The 13,081-nt window shown below is 37.1% G+C and overlaps 1 protein-coding gene across 1 annotated transcript in view; it reads left to right on the top strand.

The window, feature by feature from the left end:
- Positions 1 to 13,081, top strand: part of ADAM9 (ADAM metallopeptidase domain 9) — a 96,394-nt gene that overhangs the window by 58,135 nt on the left and 25,178 nt on the right. The window contains exons 14-16 of the mRNA XM_005698844.3: positions 26 to 221; positions 3,404 to 3,509; positions 10,367 to 10,550. Coding sequence (XP_005698901.1) covers positions 26 to 221; positions 3,404 to 3,509; positions 10,367 to 10,550 — 486 coding nt within the window. The remainder of the gene's footprint in view (positions 1 to 25; positions 222 to 3,403; positions 3,510 to 10,366; positions 10,551 to 13,081) is intronic.

The raw sequence follows: 13,081 nt of genomic DNA, 5'->3' as shown, positions 1-13,081 counted from the left end.
TTCAATTTCAATCCTGTTATCCTAGTTCCGTCCAGGAGGCACTTTGTGCCGAGGAAAAACCAATGAATGTGATGTTCCGGAGTATTGCAATGGTTCTTCTCAGTTCTGTCAGCCAGATGTTTTTATTCAGAATGGGTATCCTTGCCAGAATAACAAAGCCTATTGTTACAATGGCATGTGCCAATATTATGATGCTCAGTGTCAAGTCATCTTTGGCTCAAGTAAGATATTTTTTTTATATTGATTGCTTTGCTTTTATTTATATATTTTTTGTTTTAGTTTTTGTTAAAAATGAAAATTGAACATTATTGCTAAAATTTTCCTGTCTCCTATCACATCTCCATCTTTCCTTCTCCATAGGCAGTCAAGGTCATGAATTTGATGCATCCAAGTTCATTTGGTGATTTTTGCTTTTACTTTCTCACTGCCCTGTCCTGTATATTAACATTATATGTATATATACATGCACAGTATTGTATTTTAGCTTTAATAAACTCATGTAAATAGTATGGGGATATACACATGGGTCTTCTGTTTTCATTGTTCACTCAAAAAGTTTTTGCATTCTGTCTGTATTGCTGTATTTAGACCACAGAGCATTGTGTTACATACTCGGAATCCATTCTTTTCCTAGTAGTATATATATATTTTTTTATTTTGTGTGTTAAAAAAAATTTTTTTTATCAAAGTTACACATACACTAGATTATAGAGTCAAATTATTCATCAAGGTTTTGTGAAAAAGTAAAATGTGCTTCCAGGCTTCCCAGGTGGTGCTGTGGTAAAAGAACCCACCTGTAAGTGCAGGAGATGCAAGAGATGAGGGTTCAATCTCTGGGTCTGGAAGATCCCCTGGAGTAGGAATGGCAACCCACTCCAGTCTCTCCTGGAAAATTTCATGTACAGAAGAGCCTGGCAGGCTACAGACCATGGGGCTGCACGACTGAGTGTGCACTCGTCAAAGTACTCCCACTTAATAGCTCATCCCTGAAGGCCACCACTTTAACCTTTTCTTCCTCCCTTCTAGTTAATTACTTTGTACTGGCTCTAGGGCTTTAGATAATTTCTTGGTCATGCTACTTTTTTTATTTTTCCATTCTAGGTATTAAATGTTAATTTTTCACTATGGAGGATAAGGATTAAATTTCTTCCCTTCTCTTCTCCCAACACTTGTTAACTCTTATCTACTCATGTTCATTTTTCATTCTCCATCTTCTTAATATGGATTAATTATAATTTTAGGTAGAGCTGTGTTGACTCTTGTAATCTTGTGATTTATAACAAACAAATAAAAAAATTGGTCTTTGTTCAGTTCCTGGCAGGAACTCCTAAAAGCTTTGGAATTTCCCAAATGATAAGAGCCTTGAAAGTGTCTTTTGTTATGTCATTCAGGTGACTTTTTGGCAAATCCCTTGGTAACCTAAGGATAGGCTGGTTGCCAGAGAACAAACCCTGTGGTTAGTGGTTGGAACTTAAGTCCCCTTACCTCTGGGTAGGGGAGAGGGACTGGAGATGGAGTTACTCTCCAGTGGCCAGCGGTTTAATCAATCTGCCCATATAATGAAGCCTCTGTGAAAACCAGAAAGGACAGTTTGGAGAGCTTGGGACTTAGTAAACTTGTGGAGAGGCAGGAAGAGAGCCTGGAACTTCCAAGCCCCTTTCTCCATACCTTGCCCTGTGCATCTCTTCCATCTGTCTGTTCCTGAATTATTGATACATTCTTTGATAATAAACCAGTAATCTAGTGAGTAAAAGTTTCTCTAAGTTCTGTGAGCTGCTCTAGCAAATTAAATCCAAGGAGGGGATCATTGGAACTTTGACCAGATAGGGTCTGAGGAGAGACCCTCTCAGGAGAGACCTGCTCAGTTGTGTCCAACTCTTTGTGCCCCTATAGACTGTAGCCCGCCAGGCTCGTCTGTCCATGGAATTTTCCAGACAAGAATACTGGAGTGGGTTCCATGCCCTCCTCCAGGGGACCTTCCCAACTCAGGGATCAAACCCAGGTCTCCTGCATTGCAGGCAGATTCTTTACCATCTGAACACCAGGGAAGCCCTCTGATATATTGGTTTGTCCAAAAAGTTAATTGGTTTTTCTCTGTTATGTAGAAACCTGAACAAACTTTTTGGCCAAACCAATATTTTGCACTAATGGGCAGGTTTGTTGCTGTTTAGTCACTCAGTTGTGTCCAACTCTTTTGCAACCCCATGGACGGTAGTCCAGCGGGCTCCTCTGTCCAGGGGATTCTCTAGGCAAGAATACTGGGGTGGGTTGCCGTTTCCTCCTCCAGGGAATCTTCGCAACCCATGGACCGAGCCTGTGTCTCTGCATCTTCTGAATTGCAGGTGAATTCTTTACTGCTGAGTCACAGGGGAAGCCCTGATGAGCAGGTTATTGCAGACCAAAATAAGTAATTACAGATGGGGGGTTGTTGTTAATTTAGCTGCATTTTCAGATATAAATGTGAGCATGTGTGTTTTGCTAGGGTTATTGCCATGTGACATTTATCCTGGGCAGGTATTCTGCATCCATTTTCAGATTACTTCATCCTCTGCCTCTTTTTTATTCCATCTTCTTTCACTGCATGTCCATTTTCTTTTAAGCTGAACAATATTGTACCAGGTGTGTAAGATAGACACATGAATTTCCATCATTATTTGGAAAGTACTGCCATTTTGGCTGCAAAATATTTCCAAGTAAAATATTTTTAGGAATATATATAAGCAGCAAAGTTGAGCATCAAAGGATACATATATAAAATACAAGAAAACAAGAATGGATTGATACTTTGACAGTGTCATGGCTGTTTGTCAGTGTAATTAATACCTAAATTAAGCTTCCATATATGGTAAATTGGGCTGCCCTGGTAGCTCAGTGGTAAAGAATCCACTTGCCAATGCAAGAGATGCAGGTTTGATCCCTGTGTGAAAAAATAATAGCTGGCAGTGTTTTCACCAACCCTCCCCAGCCTGATCTAACCAGGGGTGCAGTGGAGCTGTGAGAACAGTGAGAATAAGTAGACTGAAAGTGCTGCCATACTGTGCATGGTTTTTGACTTATGTATAATTTCATCTTCTTTAATGACACTTCTTTGAGGACTTGAGTGTTCGAGTCCATGCTAACATGTAAGTACCAACCAGGCTTTATTTTTACATTTTGTTGTTAATTATAAATGTGGAGCAAAATGTTTCACTTGTAGGTTCTGAAATCTTTTCATAGTTGTTGAGGCAGTTCATCCAGGCATATGGACTGTTGCGGTGAATGCTTTTATTTCTGAATTAAATTGCCAAGTCTTAAAAACATTAAAAAAATTTAAAAAATTTTATTGGAGTATAGTTGATTTACAATGTTGTGTTAGTTTCAGGTATAAAAAAAAAATGTTTTTTCTTTTTTTTTGATGTTACAGAAGCCAAGGCTGCCCCGAAGGAATGTTTCATTGATGTGAATTCCAAAGGAGACAGATTTGGCAATTGTGGTTTCTCTGGCAATGAATACAAGAAGTGTGCCATTGGGTAAGTGGAGGCAAAAAAAAAAAAAATAAGAAAAGCACTTGAAAGAATGTGATATCAGTCATCTGTAGGAAGTTTTATAGCTCCTTGTGACTGATTTCTCCTCCCTAAATATATAACTTTTCAGACTTACAATTTTGTAAAACATGGCTTCAGAGAGACTGAATATGAATGGTAAAATAATTCATAGCTTTTGACATTACCTGTCTAAAATGTAATGTTTTTTATAATGTCACTTTTGTTTATCCTTGTTCTATAGTAAGAACCTCAAATAAACATTCTTCCTCTTTTCCCTTTTGTTGAAAGATTATGCTGCTAAACCCATATATAATGGTATCTGCAGAATTAATTCAGAACTTCATAATTTTCTTCTGGCTCTATATAATTTTAAAGTGATTAATTAGAAAACTTTTTTGTTTCTATAACATTTGCACATTGTGAAAAATAATATTGCAAAGTTATAAACAAGAGAAAAGTTATCATGATCTCTCTTTCTATGTATGTCCACTAATTTCAGTGTATGTACGTCTTCCTTTATTTTGATTCTGTGCACTGTACACACACACACTAACGTTGATTTTATAAAATTGCAATTAGTCTATAATACTGTGCTTTCCAGATACACAGATAGATGTGTGTAGGCATGTAAACATATAAATCATTCTGAATAGAGCTCTTTTGGTGGATATGAGGGCAGGAAGTTCCTACCAGCTGAGGTTCACCCAGAGGCTTTGACCATGAAGCCATGGGGCTCTAGAGAATGAGCTGGAAACTCACTAGATTGTATTATATCTGTTGCAGTGCTAACATTCTCTATCAATTATTTTGTTTTTTGTACTATTCATATTTTTATTCTAAAAATGGTTATAAAAAGCCAAAAAAATTAAATACATAATGCTGTGCTTCTCTTCTACCCACTTCACCTCCTACTCTGTTAGTTAATAGTGAAGCCACTGAGGTAAAACAATGCTGATGAAGAAGAAATAACAACCATGACTTCCTTGTTCCTAAATCTAACAGAGTGTCTTTAGGTCTTCAAGCTTCTGGCCCTTTCAGTAGCATTCATCTATGTTGACCATTTTCTCCTTGAAGAAGCCGCTTTCGTTGGCTTTTGTGTGGAATGCTCTTCTAGTATTTTTCTCTGTTTCTCGATGCTTCTTTAATGTATTTATTTGTAGGCTCATCTTTCTCTACTGAGCCATTAAATGTTGAGAAATACTCCCACTCTGCTGATCTGGCCCTTTGCAACAGGGCCTGGGCATGTGCTGTGCCTTCTGCATAGTTTGCTCTTCTGTCTCTGCCAGGTCTCATTTTAACTAACTCCTTTAAGATAGAAGAATAGCAAGGAGAGATAAGAAAGCCTTCCTCAGCGATTAGTGCAAAGAAATAGAGGCAAACAATAGATTGGGAAAGACTAGAGATCTCTTCAAGAAATTAGAGATACCAAGGGAACATTTCATGCAAAGATGGGCTCAATAAGGACAGAAGTGGTATGGACCTAATAGAAGCAGAAAATATTAGGAAGAGGTAGCAAGAATGCACAGAAGAACTGTACAAAAAAGATCTTCACGACACGTAATCATGATGGTGTGATCACTCACCTAGAGCCAGACATCTTGGACAAAGAATCCCAGTTGAGCTGTTTAAAATTCTGAAAGACGGTGCTGTGAAAGTGCTGCACTTAATATGCCAGCAAATTTGGAAAACTTAGCAGTGGCCACAGGACTGGAAAAGATCAGTTTTCATTCCAATCCCAAAGAAAGGCATGCCAAAGAATGCTCAAACTACTGCACAATTGTACTCATCTCACACGCTAGTAAAGTAATGCTTAAAATTGTCCAAGCCAGGCTTCAGCAATACATGAACCGTGAACTTCCAGATATTCAAGCTGGATTTAGAAAGGCAGAGGAACCAAAAATGAAATTGCCAACATCCGCTGGATCATCGGAAAAGCAAGAGAGTTCCAGAAAAACATCTATTTCTACTTTATTGACTATGCCAAAGCCTTTGACTATGTGGATCACAATAAACTGTGGAAAATTCTGAAAGCGATGGGAATACCAGACCACCTGACCTGCCTCTTGAGAATTCTGTATGCAGGTCAGGAAGCAACAGTTAGAACTGGACATGGAACAACAGACTGGTTCCAAATAGGAAAAGGAGTATGTTAAGACTATATATTGTCACCCTGCTTATTTAACTTCTATGCAGAGTACATCATGAGAAACGCTGGGCTGGATGAAGCACAAGCTGGAATCAAGATTGCCGGGAGAAATATCAATCACCTCAGATATGCAGATGACACACTCTTATGGCAGAAAGTGAAGAACTAAAGAATCTCTTGATGAATGTGAAAGAGGAGAGTGAAAATGTTGGCTTAAAGCTTAACATTCAGAAAACTAAGACCATGGCATCCGGTCCCATCACTTCATGGGAAATAGATGGGGAAACAGTGGAAACAGTGGCTGACTTTATTTTCCTGGGCTCCAAAATCACTGTAGATGGTGATTGCAGCCATGAAATTAAAAGACGTTTACTCCTTGGAAGGAAAGTTATGACCAACCTAGACAACATATTAAAAAGCAGAGACAACATTACTTTGCCAACGAAGGTCTGTCTAGTCAAGGCTATGGCTTTTCCAGTGGTCATGTATGGATGTGAGTTGGACTGTGAAGAAAGCTGAGCACCGAAAAATTGATGCTTTTGAACTGTGGTGTTGGAGAAGACTCTTGAGAGTCCCTTGAACTGCAAGGAGATCCAACCAGTCCATCCTAAATGAGATCAGTCCTGGGTGTTCATTGGAAGGACTGATGTTGAAGCTGAAATGACAATACTTTGACCACCTGATGCAAAGAGTTGACTTGTTGGAAAAGACCCTGATGCTGGGAAAGATTGAGGGCAGGAGAAGGGGATGACAGAGGATGAGATGGTGGATGGCATCACCGACTCAACGGACATGATTTTGGGTGGACTCTGGTAGTTGGTGATGGACAGAGAGGCCTGGCATGCTGCAATTCATGGGGTTGCAAAGAGTTGGACATGACTGAGCGACTGAACTGAACTGAACTGAACTAAGACTTCCTCAACTTCCTTCACAGGGTCAGATGTCTGTCTTATAGAAGTGCTTACTGCCATGTGCTTTTAGAAAAAATTAGTCAATTTATGTTGTTCTGATTCTTTACAAGTTAATTATTCATAGAAACTATTTCATAGAGTATTTGCAATATATCTTTCTTGATATGAAAAGCAGAGTAGGTTGAAAGAAGTTAGAAAAACAAGAAAGTATATGACTATCTTGAGTAGTCTCAAAGCTAGTTGTAGCACGCTTTTTCTAGGGAATTTTTTTGTATATTTAAATTGCATGGGAAGGCTTTATTGCCTTACTATTGCCTTAGCAAGAACAATCTTTTAAAAATGATACTGCTTTAGAATAAGATAGATGCTGTAATAGGTAATTTTCTAGATAAAGGGAAAGTCAGATACAAAACCAGTCATAAGTACAGCACTTTCAAGATTCTTTTATGATGTTTAAGAAAAACCAAGGAAGACTCTTTCCTGCACTTTGGGGAGTTTGATCCATCTTGACTAACATAATTAGGCTAAATCAAAATGAGAAAATTTGAAAGTTAAACGAAGGGTGACTGGGTTAAAAAGTCGCATGCTTCTTTTTCATTGAATTTGATATATTGTGTTTTCCTTATTGTTCACTTCTTAATATTTTCTCAGTTACATTGTGATTTCTCCTTTGACTCATGAGTTATTAAAAATGTATTGCTAATTTCCAAGTATTTGGGAGTATTCTGGTTTTCTGTTTGTTTTTGGTTTCTAGTTTACTTCCATTGAGAACATTCTTTGTATGATTTCAGTTCTTTTCAATTTGTTGGGATGTGAATTACTGTCCAACATATGGTCTGTTTTGGTCAATGTTCCATGTCAATTAAAAAGCAGAGTATTCTGCTGCTGTTGGATATATTGTTCCATAAATGTCAAGTTAATTAATTGTCATATTCAAATCTTCTGTATTCTGGGTGTATGTGTGTATTTATTTGTTTCCCCTTCAGTTTCTGAGTGGGATATGTGCAGATCTCCAGCTATGATTATGAAGTTGTCTACTTCTTTTAGTTCTGTATATTCTTCCTGTATGTGTTTTAAAGTGTGTTCTTTGGTGCTTATATTATTAGGTGCATACACATTTAGGATTGTTATATGTCTTCTGAAGGAACTGAATCTTTTATTATTACCAAAATCTCTACTTGAGACTTTTATTTTTTTGTTGTTTATATGACTATTTGCCTGAAGCAGTTTTTCTATTGGTGCTTGCGATATAATATTTAAATGAATATAACAGTAAGCATCTCTTAGCTTTATTGGCTGTTTGCATTTCTTATTTTGGGAATTGCATATTTGCGTCTTTGCTATTTTCTGTTGAAGTTATTATCCTTTTAATGATTTGTGATCAATTTTTAAAAATATATTGAGTATTTATTTTTCTTTTTTAAAACATTTATTTTTTATTGAAGGATAATTGCTTTACAGAATTTTGTTGGTTTTTACTAAACCTCAACATTAATCAGCCATTTTCTTTTTAATATGTCACCAAGACTATACATGAGACATTGAGAACATTATAGAAAAATGAATTTTGGTAGGTTCCAATAGATCCAACCAGTCCATTCTGAAGGAGATCAGCCTTGGGATTTCTTTGGAAGGAATGATGCTAAAGCTGAAGCTCCAGTACTTTGGCCACCTCATGCGAAGAGTTGACTCATTGGAAAAGACTCTGATGCTGGGAGGGATTGGGGGCAGGAGGAGAAGGGGATGACAGAGGATGAGATGGCTGGATGGCATCACTGACTCAATGGACGTGAGTCAGAGTGAACTCCGGGAGTTGGTGATGGACAGGGAGGCCTGGCGTGCTGCGATTCATGGGGTTGCAAAGAGTCAGACACGACTGAGTGATTGAACTGAACTGAACTGAATAGATGCTAACCGAGATCTGTTTTATTCTATGCTTTGTTTTGGAGGTTTTCATAACTAATTTCAACTAACTATGTAACATTGGGGCTTCCCTGGTGGCTCAGATGGTGAAGAATATGCCTCCAGTGCAGGAGACCTGGGTTTGATCCCTGGGTCGGGAAGATCCCCTGAAGAAGGGCATGGCAACCTACTCCAGTATTCTTGCCTGGATACTTCCATGGTCTGAGAAGCCTGGCAGGCTACATAGTTCATAGGGTTGCAAAGAGTTGGGCACGACTCAAGCAACTTAGCATGCATGCTTGCATGTGACATAGGCATCATTATTTAGCTCTTGTTTTTCAGATGAAGAAACTGAAATTCAGAAAGTTTAAGCATTTCACTCAGGTTGCCTCATAAGTAAATGGTGACGTAGGAATGAATATAGGGACTTCCCTGGTGGTCCAGTGGCTAAGACTCTCTGCTCTCAATGCAGGGGCCCTGGGTTCAATCCTTGGTCAGGGAACTAGATACTGCATACCAGAATTAAAGATCCCAAGTGCTGCAACTGAGACCTGGTGCAGCCAAATAAATAAATTAATTAATTTAAAAAAAGAATAAATGTCAAGTTGGGATAGAAGAACTTAACTCTTAAGTGCAGCATGGAAGGAAGAGCAGGCTTAATAGCAGCATGTGCAAAAAGCAAATAGAGGTTTTGGCTAAGGATAAATTGAAGGACATCAGTAATATAATGTAGTTTCCATAAGAGCTACTGTCATCCTGGGTTTCATAGAAGTATAATATCTCAGTGAAGTAAATGACAGTTCATCTTGTTCTTTGTTTATCAAACTGTAACTGAAGTTTCCTGTTTCACTCCAAGCACTGTGCTTGATAGGTAATGAGACAAACTGGAACATACTTAAGCGGGGAGCTTCCTTGTTGCTTGAGAAATAATTGTAGAATATTTCCCTGGTGAAGTAAGTCATTCGGAACTGCATGACAGTTGTTCTAAAAGTTTGCCATGTAGAGGAAAGAAAAGATATTGTCTGTGTGGTCTCATGTCGACCATCTGAGACCAATGAGGAAAAGTTACAGAGAGAAAGATGTTAACTCAGGAAGTAAAAGAATGTTATGATAGTGTGAGAATATTTAGGAGGTGATGAATTAGAGGAATTGAAAAATCATATCCTACAATGACTTGGTCGTGATATCATAGGGGAGATTTAATAGGGTAGGTGCTTAGATCAAAAGACAGGCAATTAAAAAGGAAATTTCAGTGCAGCATCTTAAGAGTTGATATTAGGGATACTTAATGTATCATGAAGAGATATAGGAAGAACATTAACTCACACACCCTTGGTAATAGGAATTGTAGTCAATAAGGTCTTTGTAGAGTTCTAATACTGAATTAGTGAATTAATGAACTAATGAATTGAGTCTTTCAGTAAGCAAGAGTTAGCCAAGCGAAGAGCGATTGAGTTCCTTCAAGCTTGTTTAACATTACAAAATCTGACTCCTCTTTATTATAACTCAATAAAAAGACACCATTGAATTTCTGTATAGTTCTGTTATTTTCAGTGTAAAAGCATTTATAAAATTATATCACATTTAAAAGCAACCACATTAGTTAGAGTTTTTTGAGCCCTAAGCAGATAGTGAAGAGGGATTCTTAGGTGTCGGCATCATCATCCCTAGTACCCTAGGAATTTGTGTCTTTACATGCACTTACCTCTTCTCTTTGCCATATTTAAAGAGAGCTGCTTTGATCTTTGTTGCTGTCACACACTTTCTCTGTTGAGATTCCCTTCAGCTAAATAGAAATAAACTCTCTGTACAAAAATATATAATTTTTCTTTTGTATCTACACCAGATGCATTGTAGTTTGCATTATTTCTCTTTCTTTCCAGGAATGCTTTGTGTGGAAAGCTTCAGTGTGAGAATGTACAACAATTGCCTGTATTTGGAGTTGTGCCTGCTATCATTCAGACTCCTGGAAAAGGTACCAAGTGCTGGGGTGTGGACTTCCAGCTTGGATCCGATGTTCCAGATCCTGGCATGGTGAACGAAGGCACCAGATGTGATGTTGGAAAGGTAATAAAAATGTTTTTTAAAACAAAGAAAAAATTTAAGAATTAAAAATAAAATCATTATACAAAGTGAGTGGTTCTTTTCTGGTTATAAAAGAAATCTCTACTCATTGTGGAGATTTGGAAAAACAGAAAGCCACCAAGAATAAAATTAAGAATGGCTATACCTCCTGATGATTTATAGCCATATAAAGCTTTCTTTTCATTTAAAATTTTTATTGGAATATAGTTGATTTACAGTTGTGTTAGTTTCATATAATGCTTTCTTTATGGAAATGATCAGTTTTTATAATGGTCACTGAGTTGGAATATTCATTATCTGCACCTAATATGGTAGTTTCCACAATTTCATTAAAGAAACTTCTATATCTATAAAAAGAAGCTATAATTCTGTTATTCTGATTTCGTCCTTAAAGTCAGGTATTATAACCTGTTGTTTCTATGTTGTAATATACTGGGCACCTCCCCTATCCCCCTTTCAATGTGCTGTAGTTTATTAGCCAGGGTACTACTTGCTGGGATATTTAGGGTATTTTCAGGAGTGTGTGTGTGTGTGTGTGTGTGTGTGTGTGTGTATGTACATGTGTACGTGTGTATGTGACTGTACTAAAAGTGTTGTAATGCTTGTCCTCTCCACGCTTCCTGCTACTCTGACGACAGCTGTTTGGATCAGATGTAAGCCAAGAGTTAGCTGCTGAGTTACTACCAGTGGTTCTGGATGAGATGAGCTAGGCCTAATTCCATTTGTGCAGGGAATACATAAGTAAAGAAAGGCAGTTGAGAGTAGAGCTGAAACTGAGAAGTCTCTGAGAGATGCCATAATGTAGGAGTAGGGCTAGAAGGGTGATAGCAAGCTTAAGCTATATAGGATAGATCTAAGGGTGCAGGATTGTTGAACAAGTTGAAGAAACCAACTCATAGGAGAACAGAGGAGGAAAGAGAGAACACAATTGACTGATTATGGGACCATGGGACACATGAAAAAGACAGAGACCTTCAGGTTACCTCAGTTTCTACCAAGTTTTCAATTTGCATTCTTTTGTCCCTCATTCTTACAAAAAGACCCTTGTGTTTTTGTGTCTGCCTTTGCCATGGGCTTCCCTTGTGGCTCAGCTGGTAAAGAATCCACCTGCAATGCAGGAGACCTGGCTTGTGTCCCTGGGTTGGGAAGATCCCCTGGAGAAGAGAAAGGCTACCCACCCCAGTATTCTGGCCTAGAGAATTCTGTGGACTATAGCCATGGGGTGGCAAAGAGTCGGACATGACTGAGCAACTTTCACTTTGCCATGCCATTAACTCAGCTGCTGAGGTTAGTATAAACAATGTTGAGGTAAAGGACTTTATAAGAAATTTCACAACATCCTGGTGGTTTTCTGAGGTTAAAGACTAACCTATTGGGGTACATATGTTTAAGGTTTTATATATAGTTTTACCAAATTTCTCTTTAGAAAAGTTTTTCCCTGTTTACTTTCTGAGCAGTTTTCAATAGTTAGTGTTTCAGTTCTCTATATTGTAATCAGGATTAGGTACTATTGTTTTTAAACTTTCATTGGTTATTTTCTTTTTATTTTGCTCTTTCTTGACTGCTAGTGACATTAAATTTTTTAGTCTCCATATATTTATTCCTTCTTTTGTGATTTGCTTGTTAATATTCTTTGCTTATTTAAAAAATGGTGTGTTTTTCTTATCAATTTTTAAAGAGCTATAACTTATGTCATATAAAACTTAATATAATAACATTTCAAAAATTTATTTGCCCAGTTTGTTACTTGCCTCTTTCTTTTGATTTTAGTATTTTTTTCCATGTTTACTTTTTCATATAAACAAATCTATTATTCCTTTCCTTTAAGAAAGGAAAAGTAAAGAAAGTCTGACTTTACTTTCAAATTTTAAAGACTTTTCTTAGTGTACTATCAGAGGATTATTTTCTAGGACATTAAATTTTTTTGAAATGCTTATCTCTTTAGTCCAGTTTGAGTGTATAGTATGAGGTTGGCATTCTTTTTTTCTTTTTATCATTTTATTCATTTAGAGATGATGACTGTATGCTGACTTCTATTGTTACTTTTTTTAGAATGATTTGTTATTTGCCTACACCTCAAGTATAATCTCTTTTAATTTAAAATCTTATTTAAATTGCTTATTAAATTTTTATATATACTTGGGCTTGGTTTCTGCTTTTTCACATCATGTCCACTGATTGGTCTGACTACTCATATGTCAGTATTGACTTCTTTTAGTTTTTATCAGTTTTATAATGTATTTTTAATATTTGGTTTTATAAATGCCCCTTCATTCTTTTTTCATAGTTTTCTTCGCTATTAATATTCATTTATTATTACAGATGAACTTGAGATCATTTTGTCAAGGTGCCAAAAAAAAAAAATTAAAAATAAAAGCGCTTTGGAATTTTGGTTGGGATCAAATCAGATTTATAAATTTGTAATGGGGAAAAGTGACATCTTTACATTATTCAGTCTTCTCATAGAAGAACATGGTATGTCTCTCAATTTCTTGGGGGTTGTATTTTAAAGC

Source organism: Capra hircus, chromosome 27, assembly GCF_001704415.2.
Source record: "Capra hircus breed San Clemente chromosome 27, ASM170441v1, whole genome shotgun sequence".
Classification (NCBI taxonomy): domain Eukaryota; kingdom Metazoa; phylum Chordata; class Mammalia; order Artiodactyla; family Bovidae; genus Capra; species Capra hircus.
The sequence above is the reverse complement of the archived record's forward strand: the minus strand, read 5'-3'. Positions and strand labels throughout refer to the sequence as shown.